Source organism: Pseudorasbora parva, chromosome 4, assembly GCF_024679245.1.
Source record: "Pseudorasbora parva isolate DD20220531a chromosome 4, ASM2467924v1, whole genome shotgun sequence".
NCBI lineage: Eukaryota > Metazoa > Chordata > Actinopteri > Cypriniformes > Gobionidae > Pseudorasbora > Pseudorasbora parva.
This window is the reverse complement of record NC_090175.1, coordinates 47,068,824-47,088,621: the sequence shown is the minus strand read 5'-3', so window position 1 is coordinate 47,088,621 and position 19,798 is coordinate 47,068,824. Positions and strand designations below refer to the sequence as shown.

Genomic DNA, 19,798 nt, shown 5'->3' with positions numbered 1-19,798 from the left:
GAATGTGGAAAACAAAGTGGGTGGTCGCAATATATGGGTATGGGTGTCATATCAGGGTATCTGCAGGTTTTTAAAACCATTAGGAATTAAATTTAAGACTTATATCGCCCAATAAAAAAACATACAAAGGAAATGCAGAATCACTAAATTACTTGCAAAGCAAATTATTTTATTTAAACTGAACAGTATTAGTAAACTTGCACTTTTTCATAGCTCAATCCCACCAGGATTTCACTCTATATACACATGTTAGATTTATTTATTTCTTTTTTTAGATCAGAATTATTTGTTATTTTATTTTGTGGTGGTCACTTCCATAAATGTGCAAAACATTTTTTTTCATAATTAGGATGCCACATTAACCATATTATTATGGTCACACATGGCAATAAAACAAACAAAAACAATGAATCTTGCTTGGTTTTACAAAAAAAGGGCTGGTCCAGTGGTGTGCTATCTATCTTTAATAACACGATTGCTTTGGGTGGGAAATATGACAAAAATCTTTGGTTGACATCAGTTTTATTAACTCTTTTTAGTGCTATCACGTATATCATACTTTTATTTGGTCATTATGCAAGATGGTGAGAAAGATTCGCCTTCGCTTTCACAATCACAGAACTGGAAAAACTGTCAGCTAAAGAATAAAATCAGTTTTATGCGTCTGTGGTACAATCAGAAAGATGCTCGAGCCAATAACACGAAAGCTGATTGGTTGCAATTTAAGATGCACGTTGGCCTCATTTGTAGTTGTAATACAGCGAACAATAGTTGGACTAGCGAAACAAAGAATTACAACACCCTGGAATAAACACAAACACACACACACACACATGCGCTGAGGGAGCATTTCAATGAGCATTAGAGATAGTGTTACATGGAGGTAGGAAAATTAAGACCAGTTTAACATTATTTAAGACCTAGAACTTAACGCTTCCACGGATTTAAGACTTTTTAAGGCCTTACATTTTGATTTGGGAAAAACCCGCAGGGTGTTGGTATTGAATCGTACAGCAGAATGGTGTCCTCTGTTTTTATAACATCACAAAGTGATGCCTGAACATTCTGTAAAAGTGGTACTATAGAAAACAATAATAAAAAAAATGTATTAAATGAATAGATGAGGGAAACATATCAACATATAAGGAATATGCTTCCAAAGTGTGTTGTGACTGTCAAGGTTGCTATAGGACTGCTTGGTGAGATATGCTTAGTTTGAATCTCTGTTTACCATGAAAATAGCTTAAATTCTTCTTTTTACACAGCAAATATTAAAATAATTTTTATGGCTGATATTTGGGTGATATTATATAAACCATCTCTCTGTGATTTAGCTAGTCAGGAGGTATATGATTCAGTTCATAGCAACTGGTTGTAAAATATTATTCTGGACAAGATTTAGCTCAACTACCCATGGTAAATGCAAATGAAGTTGAGATTTGCCATTAAGCTGTAAAATATAGCAGATTTTCCCATAAACTTTGTTGAGAAACTCACGGAAACTGAATCACAGAGAGAGTGAGTCAAACGTTTATTGCACAAACAATACAGACAAGACCAGCATGCAACTGAGACGTCAGGTTAAGATAAAAGTAAAAAATGAGGAATAAAAAGAAAGTAGTACTTACTACAAAACTACTGTTAACTTTTTCTAAAATGCGTTTTTCATTTAATGCCATTGCTTCACCTTTTCTTTTCTTCACCCGTTTCTTCTCCAGCTTTTTACAGGCGTACATCTTACCGGTGGCACGAACCTGGCAGGCACAAACCTGGTTGAAAAGACGAAGAGAGCGAAATGGCACAGAAAAAGACATTTATTATTTTAATAACTTTTGCAGTTCACTTAAAGCACACGTTATTATTATTACCAGGGTTCGATAAAAAGGACTGTGGCCAGTGCCAACGACGCTCAGGACAGTTGACGGATATGTCACTTTTTTCAGGTGCTACATTGTCACGAAAGTTTATCATTTGCACATGTTTTTAAGCCATGCCAATTTAAATATTCAAGATGCGAAAGAGAACTCAATTCGGTACTCACATGCTGTGCAAACAGAAAGCGTGCCAACACTGAATTGAGTTCTCTTTCTCGTCTTCTTGTGCTTGAAAGGACAAATCAACACAAAATGATGTCAAAATGCCTATCTTGGCAAAAATCCTCGTAAATACTGTATGTCTTGAGTGCCATTAAGCACTTGAGACAGTTGAGAAATAAAATGCATGTGTAACACTATATTGGATCCGGACATTAGGTGTTAAAGTGACAGCAGCTTAATATTCCTTCTGGTGTCTGTGTTTTTAATGTTAATCAAAGAAAAAAAATCCCTCACTGCTCAACACTGCCTTAACTTTAATAAGGATTAATCTATATTTCAAAAATACAGTGAAGACTACGCTACGTTTTACTTTTTTTTAAAATTACTTTATTTGATGACATTTCATTACTTTATTCAATTTCTGTACCTGAAAACTACTGTTACCTAAACCTAAAACTTTATTTGATTTGTATGTTTGTTTTTATTGCTATATGATTATTTGGTCTTATTTTATTACTGAATGTTTACTTGCCTTTAATAACTGTATTGTTTGAAATCTACATCAGTTGGTAGTTTTAGCTGTGGTATTAAAGTCAGAATATAGAATTGTGACATTTTACTGAAATCTGAAATAATACTTAGAGGTTGAATGGGTCAAAAGCAACGAAAACCATTACTATTTTAATTTATTTATTTATTTATTTTTGTGTTGGGGCCAGTGAAAATATTGGTTTGGCAATAATTATTTTTTTACCACAGGCTAATATGAAAAATCCAGTGTTGAGCCCTGTCCACATTATTTCTCTAAAGTAGTATCCATTACTACATGTAAAAAAAAATTCAATTAAGAAAAATCTCCTAAAAAAAAGTCCTAAAAACTACACACAGTTCAAGATGATTTTATAATAATGCATAACATATTTTTCATTGTATAATATAAATACTGGTCTCACAATGACAAGGAATAAAATGACTCACCTCACCAAATCCGCCCTTGCCCAATACCCTGTAGTGTCTAAATGTGTTTTTGGTTACTGGTTGCCTGAAAATGAAATACAGATCAAGTCAATTTACAGCACAAAACTAAACAATTTGTGATTCACAACAATAACTTAAGCAACTATGGCATCTAAGAATGATTTTTTTTTAAACAAACAGATTTAGATTTTTTGTATGAAGATTGCTTGGAGACTTGGAGATTTCCCTGTTATAAATATCCATTAAAAATATTAGTTAATTATTTCAAATGGTCTTTTGTTGGAGCAAGATCATTTAGTTGTGTGAGCGTTAACTATTAGTCCTGACTGGGGAATCACAAAGGCTGATGGAGATGTTACTCACCTCTCCAACCACTTCCACTGAAGAAAACGGGAAAAATACATTGTCTCCTGATATGCTGAGAATGGACCTCCACTTAAATATTCACGAACTATCCTGAAAAATAGAAAAGGACTGTTTGAGAAAATGTAGACAAGTAAAAATGCCTTGGTTTACATGAATATGGCGATTATACAGTATCTACCCTCTGTAACGACAACTGTACCACAGCGCTGCAATAAGGGAATTGCTACAAACTATTCATTATTCCAAGTAGTTAAATCACAGTAAAGCTACTCAAATAAAATAAATAAATGAAATCAGTAATAATATTTATTTTGCACATGAAAAAAAGCTAATTCATTCAAGAACCTCTAAAACAGTCCAAACAATTAGTTAACTACATTAGTTAACATGACATAACCCTTAAAAAAAACTTCTAAAAATGTTTGTTAATCTTAGTTCATGTTTATTTATTAATACATTATTAAAATCAAAAGTTGTTTCTATGTATATATTATTTAATGGACCTGAGCTAACTTGTATTTTTATTAATGAATGTCAGTAAAGATGAACGAATACTCTAAATGTATTAGGTGTTGGAGATGAACCAGATATTTCTCATGCATCTTATGCCACCTTACCCTCTAATCAATGTAACACACACACACCATCACACTTAAATACATGAACACACTCGCTAACAAACTCTGTGCCCATAGAGATTTAACAGGAAGGGTTAACGTACTCCACCTCACCCTCTCTCAAACAGAAAGGAAGCTTAAACTAAACAGAACTAAAAGACCGACTGAGGCAAAACACAAACACACAAAACTCTGTTTAGATTTAAAGTCACGTGTTTACGTTACTCAGACAAACAGCGCGGCTACAGTGGACGGTTCATTCTAGAACCGCGGGTCTTCACACTGATACCGGTGAAAACCACAAACTGAGATCCACAATCAAAAGTGAGGTGGATAAACTATTGATTCCCCTTTCAGTCTTGACATAAACAAAATAACTATCATGCGTTAACACATGGACCAGCCTACTGCATAAACTTAAAGGAAGTTTAAAGGAAGTTTAGCTTAAGATTCAACCAAAAATTGTCCAGCATTAATTGCTTAGCCTCAAGACATTCTTTCCTCTGTAAAATACAAAAGGTGTTTTTTTAAAGAATAATTTGGACACTCTATTGAATATAGTTTAAGTGAATGTGGACGGGAGCTTCTGTGCTCTAATATGGCAATAAAAAAAATCCCCGAAAGCGCCATTGTGTTCTGTATCTTCTGAAGTCACAAAAGCTTTGTGTGACAAACAGAGGCTGTTATTTACTAACAGGTTTTTAAGATCATTAGCAGAATAAAGTAAAAAGCATTATCTTTTAGCATTCAATCTACTTTTGATCAGTAGTGTGAACAGTGCCGTAAGTAGTAAGCTGTTTACAAGCATTCCATTCCATAGCCAGACAAACCTTAATGCACAACTACTACTAAATAGTATTAACACAATGCTATTTATTAAGCCTGATATGAGCCAGCTGATTTGGAATAAACAATATGTGGGGTCAACGCGATTTTGTTAAAGATTTTTTAAAGGGGTGGTTGCATGCGATTTCCCTTATTTAACTTTAGTTAGTGTGTAGAGCGTAACCGTATCTGCAAAGTTACAGCGCTGAAAGTTCAATGCAAACGGAGATTTTGTCTTTTAAAGTTATGGCAGTTTATTGCCTACAAAAATGGCCGTTTTGGACTACAACGAGCTTCTTCCTGGGTTGATGACATCATAAACCCTTGCTAGTCACCAGATGTGACTTCTGCCCGTAATGGTAAGGGGCGTGGTGTTTCCGGACAACCTGTGCTTGGCACTTCAGCCAATAAAAATACATGAAAATACATTTGGCCATCTAACCAATCTAAGACCATTGCGTTTTTCAGAGGGATGGGCTTCATAGAAGCAGGAAGCAAACAAGCCAAACAAGTCGAGACGGCGGTGTGGGATAAAGGTAAAATATAAGAAAAATACAGCATTTAAAAAAAAAAGTAGTAGTAAGTATTACAAGTTTCACAAGTATTAAGACTAGTAATACAAGTTATACTGCGCCCCATAAACACAACCAAGCCTATAAAAAAAACACAGAACCACCCCTTTAAATATTTTTAGGAAATAAGTATTTTTATTAAAAAATACACATTTATAAAAAATGAAAGTAAATACATTTAGAATGTTACAAAAGATTGCTATTTGTCAGCATATGCAAATCAGCTTATCAAAAGGATCATGCAACAAAGAAGACTTAGTAATTCAGCATTGCTTTCCCAGAAATAAATTACATTTTAAAATGTATTAAATGGAACCTATAATGCCCCTTTTTACAAGATATACTATAAGTCTAATAAGGTGTCCCCAGAATGTGTACCCCACAGATAATTTATACCATACTGAAAATGCCCCTTATTGGGTCGAAAAAAGCACGCTGTTTTCGTGTGTGTATCTTTAAATGCAAATGAGCTGCTACTCCCCACCACCCTTTCCAGAAGAGGGGTGTGTTTACAGCTCATGCCTCGGACACTCTGGCAACAATAAAACTCATGTTCCAGAGAACGCATATTTGCATTCCACTGTGCTGCTTCTCCATTATTTTCTATGTAAACATGCCAGAAACGCGAGACATGGGCAGCGCAGCGGACATGCTTTTTAAATATTAAACTTATTTTAACTTGAGTGCTGCATTTTTATAACACTGTTTTCTGTGTGAGATGTTGTAAAGATGCGAGACACGAGTGCACGTCCGTCTAGTGTGTACAAACACAAGGTAAAAGTAGCGTAGCGGAATGGAAAAACGCATTCTGTGTTCAATGATACAGCCAACATAAAATGTTTCGATTGTTTATCATGTAGCTGTGACATTCTTGTGTTTCTAGTGGAGGAGTTAAACATGACGGTCTGCGTCCAGCTAACTCACGAGGGTCTTAAATAACAGGCTAGATTCCGTCACCAGTTGTGGGCAAGGTCTGTTACATTTTGACTAAAATCCAGTTTTCGGTCGATGACTCCATGGCAAAAATGATGATCGATGTCATATTATTGTATGAAGGAGAAACATTCTGAGAAAACGGTGCCAGGCGCCGCGTTACATACTGTGCGTTCATACAAGATGTGTGCTTGAACGCAATTGGACATTGGACCGTTATGCCAATCAGTCTTCAGTTTTCTATGTTTCCCCATAGAGTCATCATGAAGTTGAGAGACCGATATTGAAAGGGAACATGGCGGACTGTGCACGGCTCACTGAGGGGAGGATCTAAACTAACAGGGCAGAATCCATTAGAATACGTTGTGACGTCACAATGCATACAAAATGCAAACGACTCATTTTTTAGAAACTGTTTATGATTTATGGAGAATATAAAAAAGAAGTTTGGATTTTTACCATTATAGGGTTGCTTATACACCATGAAAAAGTGAAATATGCATAATATATCCCTTTTAAAGTAGAAAACATTTAAAATAATGTAATAGTTTACTGAGTTGTTGATCAAATAAATGCAGACTTGGCGAGTATAAGAGACTTCTTTTGAATGGTTGTGTATTATTGAATCAATAATAGAGTTTTCACTTCATAGTTTTTGTATCTGTGTTACTTGACTGCAAAACAGCTACAGTACATGACTGCCAAATAAACTTCTTTGACTTATTTTATAACTTTGTTATTACCTGGTGCACTCCTGGAACAGCTCTTTACATGGTGTCTGTTCCAGTTTCTGCCTGCATTCCCCGACCACATCCTGAGTGATCTCTGGTAGATGAGCTGCCGACTACATGAGGAAGACAGAATGAAAAAGAGGGAGAGTAAACAGGAAGAGGGGTTGATAGGGCGTCATTAAAAAAAGAGAAGTTTAAAGTTCAATCATTATTTCAGCAGTTCTTCCAATGAACATGTGCATATAGGAGTGTGAGAACATGTGCGTGAGATTATTTACCCCATTATTAAAATATGTGTCTAAAATATTTAAACCGACGTCTCTCCTCTTCTCATCCGCAGCCAACTGATACATTGCCTGAACAAACACACACACACAAATAATGCTAAAATGAATTTGCCTAAAACTACATATGACAGTCAGTAAGGGTGGACAAAATATGTGTTTCATTAAAGAGAAGATGAGAGAATAATAATTCCATATTTGACAGAGACAGGTTGTATTTGTATGTCAAAGGCAGTCAAAGATAGAGAGGTTAAAAAGAGGTGTAGAGTATGTATATGTTTGTGCAGAGATTTCATACCACAGAATCCTGGAACTCTATGCACCGCCGTAATTTGGGCTGAGTGTCACAGAACTGCCGAAACAACTGACGACCGATCGGTTGCTTCTCACAAAGGCTAGTGTAATCCCTATCTGAGAGCAAGAAATAAAAAGAGAGACAGAGAAAGACGGTTAAACCTATTATTGCTACATGATTTTTCTCATCTATAATTTTTAAAGTCAGCATGAAATGGAAGATGTAATAGTTTCTTCTTCCTTATTGTGAAGTTTATCTGAGTGAAACTCTTCTTGAACAAGATAAAATGTAGGACGGGACTTGATTTTGTCCATCAGGACAACCTCGAGAAGAGCAGAGATGTCGTGATTCGCTGATTGGTGTTTATGCAGAATCATGGGTAATGTAGTTTTTCACCAGGGGGTCCACTGTTAAACATGATTATTTTAAAAATAAGTTTAAATTAAAGGTGAAAAGATGAACTTAAGCATATACCAGTGATTAAACATATCAGAGCTTACAGGACAGTTGATTATTATTAAACATGAATTCCCCTATAATCAAAATGAATCAGATTTTTTACTTATGAAACCTGAATGTTGCTCTCTTTTAACAAATTGTGTGAATATTATGGCATTGTTTTATTTAAAAAGAGCATACCATTATTCTCACAACTGGTTGCAGCAAAGGAGTGTTGAGTCAGGATCTAAGCGCAGCAGTGACTTTTAATAATAATCCAATCAAAAAAAACACAATCATGCGGGAGCAGAAGAGAACACAGGAGAATAGCCATTTAACTTAACACTGACAAAAACGGACAAAGAATGACTCAAACTAAGGGCTATAAATACACAGTAACTGAAGAGCTAAACAAGGGGCAGGTTTGAAAAAAATCAAGTAATCAATTAGTAGACAGGACAACAAAAGAGTACATTCTAGAAACCAAGGGGAAAAAGGGAAACATTGACTCAGTGAAGGGAGAAAATATCCTGTGACATATGACATTTACACATGTGCCTCATGTGACCTTTACAGAGCAGATGGCGATAGAGCCCATGGGGAAGTAGCGGGAGGAAAAGCCAATGGGAGAATGGGCACAGGACGAAACCGCAGTGTCAGTGGCAGATGAGAGCCTAGAGCAGCTAGAGACCCAGGCGGAGCCCAATGGCTGGAGAGACCGAGCGACATCGGAGGACCGGGAGGCCAAGCTGGAGCTGCAGTGATGAGTGGCCGAGGTGGAGCCAGGGTACTGGAGGACTGAGGTAGAGCTGGTGTGAATAAGGACTGAGGAGTCGGAGGGAATGAGGAGCCTGACAGAGCTGAAAGGGTGAAGGGATTAGGCACAGCCAAAGCCCTGGGAATCCATGGCAGAGCCAAAGCGACAACTGATCAATGAAGCTGGAAGGACGACGATCTCAGGTGCAGCTGAGGGAGCGAAGAGCCGACTGGTCAACGAGCCGAGGTGGAATAAGGGCTTAGAGGCCCAAGGTAGAGCCAGGGATCTACACACCAAGGCGGAGATGGCAACTTTGAAGCGTAAGGTGAATCAAAGCAACTACTGAGGGAGAGCTGAAGGGCTGATTGGATCCGCAATGAAAAAGCAGCCAGTCCAAATACTTCTTAAGCATAACTTGATGACCATTTCCAGACAGGTCTGAATTTGACTGATCATTGAACCCTGCCCAGGAAAACTGTACATAGGCTGTTTTCATCAATAAAAAAATTGTGTGGTCCTCGAGGGAGCAATCACCTGTGAGATTTTGCAAGACCATTCTTATATCACAGTTAGTTACAGCAAAGGAAAGTAAAGTAAGGTTATAAGAGAAACAGTGACGTTTATTAATAATTCCCTGTAAACTTTATGGTTAAACATGGAAAAACATACAGTAGCAGGATTCAATTATGCTCTGATAGCCGCAACACCATGGTACCATACGCACAAATGTGTGTTAGAAATCAGAAAAGGTTAAAGAACATCATGCTTTGTACGCTTTTTGTCTTCAAACCAAACTTAAAGGATTAGTTCACCCAAAAATTTAATTTATGTCATTAATGGCCCTAATGTCGTTCCACACCCGTAATATATTTTATATTTAGTCCGAGAGCGTATGCAAGTGTATGAACACTATACTGTCCATGTCCAGAAAGGGAATAAAAACATCATCAAAGTAGGCCATATGTGACATCAGCTGGTTATTAGAATCCCTTGACGCATCGAAAATACATTTTGGTCCAAAAATAACAAAAAACAAGACTTTATTCAGCATTGTCTTCTCTTATGGTTTTGTTCTCAATCCTCAAATAAAGATTTGAACGGTTATGAATCAGCGTATTGATTCATGGTTCGGATCGCCAAAGTCACGAAGATGTTCCGAAGATGAACGGAGGTCTTACAGGTGTGGAACAACATTAGGGTGAGTCATTAATGACATACATTTTTATTTTTTGAGTGAACTAACCTTTTAAGTCTTCAGCCGACAAAATTTAAATCCAGTCTAGCTAGCACACTTCCCATAATATTTGCGCATTTGGTCAGGCGGAGAATAGGCAGTCTAATTCTTGAAAGGGATTAAAGGGAAGCTCAAAACATTTTAGACCTGTTTACACCAGTATTTAGTAGGGGGGTGTATGAACATATCAATACATGTGAATATTGTGATATGTTTGACAATACTGTATCGATTCTCAGAAACACAGGATCAATATTTATTTATTTGTTATTCATTTGTTTTCAAAATTCATGTCAGTGACTTTGTGTTCAGTTCAAACCCGACTGCTAGATGGCAACGATATTTTAGACTGAAAACTGTGACATGGAGAAGCGCAGATTAATTTTACCAGCTCCCGTTATGTGTACAATCTCAACAATAGTTTGACAATAGTTGATTGCAAAATAAGCCATTCTAAAATCCAATACTCAGAAAAACTGAGTACACATTGAAACTGAGAGCTCACATCATGACTCCATTTGCGTTCCCAAGAGTGGTGTTTTGATAGAATATACAAATATGTACTGCACTGTTTGCTCTCAATAACAAAATAAACACACAACAGAAATGACAGCAGTGAGAAAACATCAGTGTCCGATCATAGTGATGTGGATATGTTTGCACCAGCTCTGTAATTCAAGTGCTCCAGTGAAGGCACTTTATTTATATAGCACTTTATCCAATAGATGCAGATGCTTTAAAGCAAGAAGATTTATAGTATTAAATATATATATATATAAAACAACATCATGCAGTCATGAGGTGGACTATGCATTCTCTGTTGTTAAATACTTGAGAGAGGAAATTACATTAGTGTCAATGAAGGCCTGTCTGAGCCATCAGATTTCAACAAAAATATCTTAATTTGTGTTCCGAAGATGAACGGTCTTACGGGTGTCGAACAACATTAGGGTAAGTAATTATTGACATAATTTTCATTTTTGGGTGAACTAACCCTTTAAGACCAATACAAAGAAAGGATTTTTAGAAATCTTGGCCAAATGAAAAGTATGAGCATGTACAGCACTCAGTACGTAGTTGAGGCTCCTTTTGCCTGAATTACTGCAACAATGCGGCGTGTCATGGAGTCGATCAGTCTGTGGCACTTTTCAGGTGTTATGAGAGCCCAGGTTGCTCTGATAGTGGCCTTCAGCTCTTCTGCATTGTTGGGTCTGGCATATCGCATCTTCCTCTTCACAATACCCTTAGATTTTCTAAGGGGTTAAAGTTCAGGCGAGTTTGCTGGCTAATTAAGAACAGGGATACCATGGTCCTTAAACAGGTACTGGTTGCTTTGGCAGTGTGGGCAGGTGCCAAGTCCTGTTGGGAAATTAAATCTGCATCTCCATAAAGTTGGTCAGCAGCAGGAGGCATGAAGTGCTCTAAAACTTCCTGGTATACTGGTTGACCTTGGACCTCAGAAAACACATCAGACCAACACCAGCAGATGACCTGACACCCCAAACCATCACTGACTGGAAACTTTACACTTGAACTCAAGCAACATGGATTGTGTGGCTATCTTCTCTTCCTCCAGACTCTGGGACCCTGATTTCCAAAGAAAATGCAAAATTTACTTTTACCAGGGAACATAACTTTGGACCACTCAGCAGCAGTCCAGTCCTTTTTGTCTTTAGCCCAGGCGAGACGCTTCTGACGCTGTCTGTTGTTTAAGAGTGGCTTGACACAAGGATGCGACAGCTGAAACCCATGTCTTATATATGTCTGTGAGTAGTTTTTCTTGAAGCACTGACTCCAGATGCAGTGCACTCTTTGTGAACCTCCCCCACATTTTTGAATGGGTTTTGTTTCACAATCCTCTCCAGGGTGCGCTTATCCCTATTGCTTGTACACTTTTTTCTACCACACCTTTTCCTTCCCTTCGCCTCTCTATTAATGTGCTTGGACACAGAGCTCTGTGAACAGTCAGCCTCTTTTGCAATGACCTTTTGTGCCTTGCCCTCCTTGTTCAAGGTGTCAATGGTGTTCTTTTGGATAACTGTCAAGTCAGCAGTCTTCCCCATGATTGTGTAGCCTTCAGAATTAGACTGGCCTTTGCAGGTGTTTTGAGTTAATTAGCTGATTAGAGTTTGGAACCACTTCAATACTGAGACACTAAATTTGGGATTCTCCTTAGTTGTGAGTTATAATCATTAAAATGAAAAGAAATAAACATTTGAAATATATAAGTCTGTGTGTAATGAATTCATATAATATACAAGTTTCACTTTTTGAATATAATTAGTAAAATAAAACAAATTTTTGATGATAATTTAATTATATGACCAGTACCTATATATATATTGTTTTTATGCAAATGGTGGTATGTTCTTTTTCTAAAAATAGATCCTCTTCCTAAAAAACAAGGAATATTATAAAATATCCTCTGTCTTACAGTATTGCAATTATACTATTGTAACCCCTGTATCATGATTCTTTGCGATACGCAGTCCTAGTATTTAGCGGTGCACAATTGTGATTGGATTGACCAAAATGCATCTTAATAGCGGGTTTAAACAGGGCCACAGACTCAGTAAAGGGATAAAACAGAAACCTCATGTGACATTTATCTATGTAATAATAATAATAATTAGTTCGATTTATATAGAGCTTTTCAAGGCACTCAAAGTGCTTTACATTGAAGGGGGGAATCTCCTCAAACAACCACCAATGTGCAGCATCCACCTGGATGATGCGACGGCAGCCATATTGCGCCAGAGTGCCCCCCACACACCAGCTGATTAGTGGAGAAGAGACCAAACCCCCTTTCACACTGCACGTCGGACCCGCAATATTCCCGGAACATTGCCAGGTCGCCTTCTGTGTGAAAGCAACCACGTCCCGGGATTGATTACCAAATTCGACCCGGGTCGGGGACCTAGTAATATTGCGGGATTCGACCCGGGACGAGCGCTGTGTGAACAAAAGCCGAAACTAATGCCGCAACGTGTACGTAGTTATCGTGCGACTCCTAGAGCTTGTTTTTTCAATAATACAACCCTGCAGTGCCAGAAGAGCTAGTCTGAGTTTTAAATGCAGAGTGTTCGTATACAAAAGAAACTAAAATTAAACAAGCAGAAATGTGTGCAAACTGGACACAAGTCGAGACCACGGAGCTCCTTACTATCCGCGCTGAAGCTGAGATCGCTCGCCATTATACGTCACATCAGGATGTCACGTGTCAACTCGACCCGGGACCGTTAAGCGTTGTGTGTGAAAGCGCACATATTACGGTATTTCCCTGGCAGTGTGAATGGACCATATCTAGCGGCCCGGGAACAAATGCCGGGTCGCATTATCCGTGTATTTGCCGGAATCGCAGTGTGAAAGGGGTTCAAGTGATGAAGCCAATCAGGAGAGGGGGATGATTAGGAGGCCATCATGGATGGGCAAATTTGGCCAGGATGCCGGGGTTACACCCCTACTCTTTATCGAAGGACATCCTGGGATAACGACAACAGAGAGTCAGGACCTCAGTTTAACGTCTCATCCGAAGGATGGTGCTCTTTGTCAGTATAGTGTCCCATCACTATACTGGGGTGTTAGGACCCACAGAGACCACAGGGTGAGCGCCCCTGCTGGCCTCACTAACAGCTCTACCAGCAGCAACCTTGTTTTCCCAGTTGGTCTCCCATCCAGGTACTGACCAGGCTCAGCCCTGCTTAGCTTCAGTGGGAAACCAGTATTGGGCTACAGGGTGATATGGCTGCTGGTATGTGAAATTAGATACCTTTAATACTAAGGTATGCTCATTTTATCTTAGATCATTTCTCAACATATCTAATAGGTTTCAGATAAAGCATGGAATTTGTGCCTCTAATTAAGAAATAAAGTCACCAGGTACAAAACTTCACCACATTCATGGAATGTGCCAGAGAGGGTGGAAAATCATGAATCATGAACCTAATTCTGACTGATTACGGTGCAAAGCCCTTGAATAACATTTTTGTAGACCTTAGGGAAACAATTTAAAAGTTTGAAATGCATGATATGACCCCCTTAAATGAAATATTTCCTCTATATACACACAAAAAGTGCATAACTCAGCATACAGCCACAACACTAAATCACAGTGATGATGAACAGAGAGCTCAATCAGAGCCCTTGTGCAGCAGGACTCTCTGGAACATTACGGGACTGGTGCATTCTGGGCCAAGAGGAAACAGCCGGGACTTCCTCAGTGAGCCAAGGTCTACAGCTGTCGGACGCAAACACACACACACCTGCATAAATGTTTAACTGACAGAAACATTCGAAACCATGTAAACCTTTTAATGAGGAATACACTAGTAAGTATGCTTTGTATTAGAGAACCACAAAATAAACCAATACCTTTAAGGAACCAAATTATAATATATATTTTAACATGTACTACTTTTAAGGTGCATTAGCTGCAACATGTAAAAAAAAAAAAAATTTGAGAAGTAATTACTTATGTATGACAAATACGACACAATGTCATTTGCAACTAATTATTTAACTTAATATAATAAAAGCAATTAATTGATTGAATATGAATCTGATATGCCTATTTTTGGAATATAATAGAACTCAAGTTTCTTAGGTTGATGTAGATAAATCTAAAGCTAAATAATAAAAAAAGCTTAAAAAACCCTAAATGTGCTATTTGCAATGTTAATACATGTTTCTATGTCTGTCAGATGGGCTATGCTTAAATAACATCAAACAACACAAGAAAATGTAGCTTGCATTATTTAATTTAAGCCACCAAAAAACCTAACATGATCAGAGGGTATCCAGACTGCATCTGGTTCATGCACGACTAGGAATGTTTGTCTTTACACAAATACAAACACATTGGTATTTTAAAACCTTGAAACTAGAGCTGTCAATTTACTGCAATTAATTAAAAAAACTAAACATGAAATACGATTTTTTTTTTAAATGAAAGCAATTAATCATCCTCCCTGACCCGTATCTAAATTCTGTTTAGAGGAATTTTCCTACCATCAGAGCAATTCAACCTTGAAGTACCATGTTATGCAACGTGCCTGTATAGGGTAGTGATAGGCCTATGTTATGTTCAATGATACAGAAAAAAAAAAACTAACAGTATTTTGACTTTTAAAATTGTGTTTTGTAATGCCTATTCAATGATTTACACACTTGCCACTAGCCTGACAAGCCAGACCCACATCAAGATGTTTGGTCTGGGAACTCACCATTGACCGGGCTCGATCCGAGGGGCGGGATAAACGGTTGTCTTTCAGACACCCTCTGCACGCAATTGGATATCCTACAACCAACCAGAGCAACGTGAAGCGGAGCTTGTTGATAGATAACATTTGCTGTATCCAGTCGGCAAAACTCTGAACACATCTTCCCTTTTTACGAATGACTTCAGTGCCGTTCTTTGTTTTTTTTTCCGAGAAAAGCTTAACTCCAAGTTACTCCAATCGCAACTCTGCCGTCATTATGTTAAGCCCCGCCCACCGACTCTATACACGATTTGATTGGCCTGACCAGAGTTGAGTTTTTACAGCTCAGAACTGTATTGAGAAACTCGCGGCAGATAAGATTTAATATTCTTAAAGGTGCAGTGAGTTGCACCTTGACGTTGCTCTGGTTGATGTCACAATACCAAAATTGATAATAAAAATTACATAACAACTGAGATTTAAAAAAAAAAATTAAAAGATACATATAAATTGTACGGTTCTCTGTACCAATTTTGGTACCACAGCTACAAAAATTATTTATTTATTATTATTTAACTTTTGGGGGGGGGGAATATGAATTTAATTACATTCAAAAATTAAATTAAATCCAATGAGTTTATTATTTATAATGAAAAGCCGTAAATATTATAAATATATAAACAAGTAAATAATACATAAACATTTTAAGGCTACATGCTGTTTAAAAGTAAACTGTTAATAAAAAAGTTCAAGTAAAAAAATAAGCAACCATCTAGCCATGATTATTATTATTAGTAGTAGTAGTAGTATATTACACTGAGACGTAGCTAACAGTAGCCTAATATATTTCTGTTAATTTCTTCAAGTTAAACCGAAAGGCATGCAAGGCAAAAAAAGACAGTATGTGTCATGTGAATGCATGATACTGAATGCAGCTGTGGGTACGTGAAACTGGGACATATTTTGTCAAAGCTCACTTCTAAATGCTCTCGTCTCTTTCATACATCTTTCTTACCAATGGTACGTCTAAGTTCCTCACACAGACTGATATGGGGCAGTTTGAGCATCTCCTTCCATTTCTTGCTTCGGCCATTCCGTTTCCCTCCTCCTCCTATGAGAGATAAAGAGAGAAACAATTATGATAAACTCAATGCAAAACTCAAAACCATTTGGCAAATCACTAATATTTGTCATTCTCTATGCATGGTTAAAACACACACACACACCTCTCTTTTTTGGCACACTTATTCCGCATGAATAGAATTTTTTTACAATTATTTTTGACACCCTTAATATAACTATTTAATAACCATTTAATAACTATTTAATAATAATTGTGAACAAAATCACTTTATAACCCTAAGAAGACTAGAAGATTAGAAAACATCTGCTTTTTAAATATTTTTACTATTTCACAGTTACTCTCCAGATTAATGTAGAAACAATTTAAAGAATATATTTTAATAACTTGTTTAATGGCATATTTTTATGAATGAAGGCCAGTATCACTGATACTAATACTGCTACTGATGTTCCTATAAATTGTTTTTTTTAAACATTAATGATGCTATCAATTTCAACATTTATTATGCTTTAAAAATAACTCTTAATTTAAGTGAACTGAAAACAATCTTCACATAATCCCATTATAATAAATGCCATATTTACCCATGGTCTAAATATATAATCCATACACAGAAATTGAATAAAGCTATCAAACACTTTACAGTCTTAACTGCATACATTATAAATTAACTATGGATTAATCCTTATTAAAGCTACAATTTCTCTTTTACTTTTGTTCTTTGATTAACATTAATGACAGACTGCATTAGTGGCTGCTGTAGAAAAAACAGATGCTGCCTTAATTCTGTTCAATATTTTTAACGTGTTAAAATTATTATTATTATTATTCATTTTATACACTACCGGTCAAAAGTTTTAGAACGGTAAGATAAATACTGTTGTTCTGAACTTCCTATTCATCAAAGAATCCTAAACAAAAATTTTATAGAATATATTAATTAATTAGATTATTTAATTATATTAGATTAATTAATATATATATATATATATATATATATATATATATATATATATATATATATATATATATATATATATATATATATATATATATATATATATATATATATATATATATATATATATATATATATATATATATATATATATATATATATATTAGTTTTAACATTGTATTAATGAGTTCTAGTAATAACCAAGTCACAGCAATGCCGCAATGCCACAATGCCACAAGAGACAGAAACACAAGGAACACAAGAATCTTTAGGAAAAAGTGGGGGGAAATGGATGACATAGATAAGAGATGAGACATAATAGTCTACAGACAAAGTCAAAAAACAACAACTGTTTTCCTGAAATCCTTTTTTCAGTCTCCAATCACTTTTTTCAAACAAATATTCTTTCATACATCTAGTAATCAATGCTATTATTCCCGAATGCACACTGCCTTTCAGAGATCATGACAGACTTTGACCCTGGAGGATAATATGAAGTAATCATACCTTGATTTTGTATAATTGTTTAATGCGCAACACTCAAGGAGCATAAATGAGCGTAAATAAAAGCTTGCTGTCTTAAGGCCAAGATGTAGAGACAGCATTCCTCATACCAAGGAAAACAGTTTTCCTCAAACTGCGGAATGAGAAGAGTTTATCCTCCAGGATTTACTGTAATTTCAGTGACTGCAAATTCCAGCCACATTACAGACTGACTTACAAGTCACACACACACACACACACACACACACACACACACACACACACACACACACACACACACACACAAAGAGAACTGCTGGCCTCTGAAATTACCCTTGGGGGGTCGAAAACATTTAGGGTGATTATTCTGGGTCTTATTGTTTGTTTAATTTCCATATGAAATCCACAGCAATGCATTTTGCAATCAAATCTGACAAGTCTGTCCAATCTTACAGATCTCTTTGGCCGCTGTATCTCATCGTGCCTCTCTGCTTTTCAATGCGTCTCACGCCATGAGTGCCATGTTTTTAAAAGGTAGTGTTAAAGGGATAGTTCATCCAAAAATAAAAAATACGGTGATCATTTAGGGGGAGTTTACATTAGACCACACTGTTTTCAACTAAAAAACAGAAAACGTATGTGTTGGTTGTTCATTTACACGATAACAGCGTTTTGGCAGCCTAAAATGCAGGCTTTTGAAATCGGGTTTCAAAGTGCAGGTTTTTGAAAACAATACCGTTATTGTTACAAAGATGCAAATTTTAGAAAATGGTGACGTCATGCACATTACACGTTCAGTCTATACGTGTGTAATGTTCTTTACAAAGAGCAGTAAAAAGTCCCGGCCGAAACATCCTCCCTCGCATCTCCCTATTGACAGAAATGAGAGAGTGAGGGGGAGGTGTGAGGAAAGATGTTTCGGCCGGGACTTTTTACTGCGCCGAGCCGAAGTACTCTCAGAAGTGCCAATCCGCCATACATTATAGATCTCCTTTTTAATCCGATTAGAGAAGTACCACGTTTTATTTTGTCACCATACTTGATCGTTCAACTATTCGTGTAACTGTATTTAAATAGGGAAAAAGATGGAGGTGTTTGGTACTTCTAACTTGATCTCTGTTTGGTACCATAGTGAATGAACTGGGCTTAGTGGGCTAAGCTAAATGCTATCAGATCATCACCGCTTGTCAAAGAGATTAAGTGCACGCACTGAGACGAGAGAGGGATGTATCAACTCGTTTTAGTTAAGGGAATAACATAGTTTAATATGAAAAACCAGTGAAGTAACCCTTTAAAGGGGGGGTGAAACAATCATGTCAATCTTGAGTACCTATAGAGTAGTATTGCATCCTTACTATCTCCGAAAAGTATTTAGTTTTATTATACTTATATTACTTTATTATACTTATATTATAAAAGAAATATAGGCTGTACCGAGTCTTTATGGAAAAAAAATGAGCGGCTGGAGGCGTATCGTGTGGGCGGAGCTAAAGAATGACGAGCGCGCACAAAGCTGTGACGTCCTCAAGCGTTGAGAAGAAACCGTTACTCTAATAAACCATGGCTATCAGATTCAACTAATGCATATATGATCCAGAATCAGATCCAGAGGCTGAAATAAATTAAACAGGAGAAGCAGCAACTGCAGGACGTCAGTCTCTGTTGTGGCCTGTCAACCTTTCTGTGGGTTTACTCGTGGTTTATGATGACGATTCGGTTTATGGACTATTGTATGCGACTAAACATTACCAAGCAAAACCGTTTTGCACGTCAGACTAGTGTAACGTTATATATAGAACAACAATGGAGTAACGCTAGCGCGTTATTTTGAATGAAGAAGCAGGCTTTGTGTGAACGTCCCGAGGTTTATGTTTGGGTGGTTTTACAATAAACAAACTGACACCTATATTGGTCAGCTAAACAGATGTATTTAAACACACACCATAGATCGCATGCTCCATTGATAAATTAACTGTAACGTTACACGATCGTGTTGTTTACTGATGTTT

The 19,798-nt window shown here is 36.8% G+C and overlaps 1 protein-coding gene across 2 annotated transcripts in view; it reads right to left on the bottom strand.

The window, feature by feature from the left end:
- Window positions 1-19,798, bottom strand: part of grk4 (G protein-coupled receptor kinase 4) — a 53,847-nt gene that overhangs the window by 22,942 nt on the left and 11,107 nt on the right. For both annotated transcript variants that reach the window (XM_067442025.1, XM_067442024.1), the window contains exons 2-8: window positions 16,280-16,375; window positions 7,641-7,753; window positions 7,337-7,414; window positions 7,071-7,171; window positions 3,378-3,470; window positions 3,015-3,078; window positions 1,629-1,769 (exon numbers count right to left, since the gene is read on the bottom strand). In XM_067442025.1, the coding sequence (XP_067298126.1) occupies window positions 1,629-1,769; window positions 3,015-3,078; window positions 3,378-3,470; window positions 7,071-7,171; window positions 7,337-7,414; window positions 7,641-7,753; window positions 16,280-16,375 (686 nt within the window). The remainder of the gene's footprint in view (window positions 1-1,628; window positions 1,770-3,014; window positions 3,079-3,377; window positions 3,471-7,070; window positions 7,172-7,336; window positions 7,415-7,640; window positions 7,754-16,279; window positions 16,376-19,798) is intronic.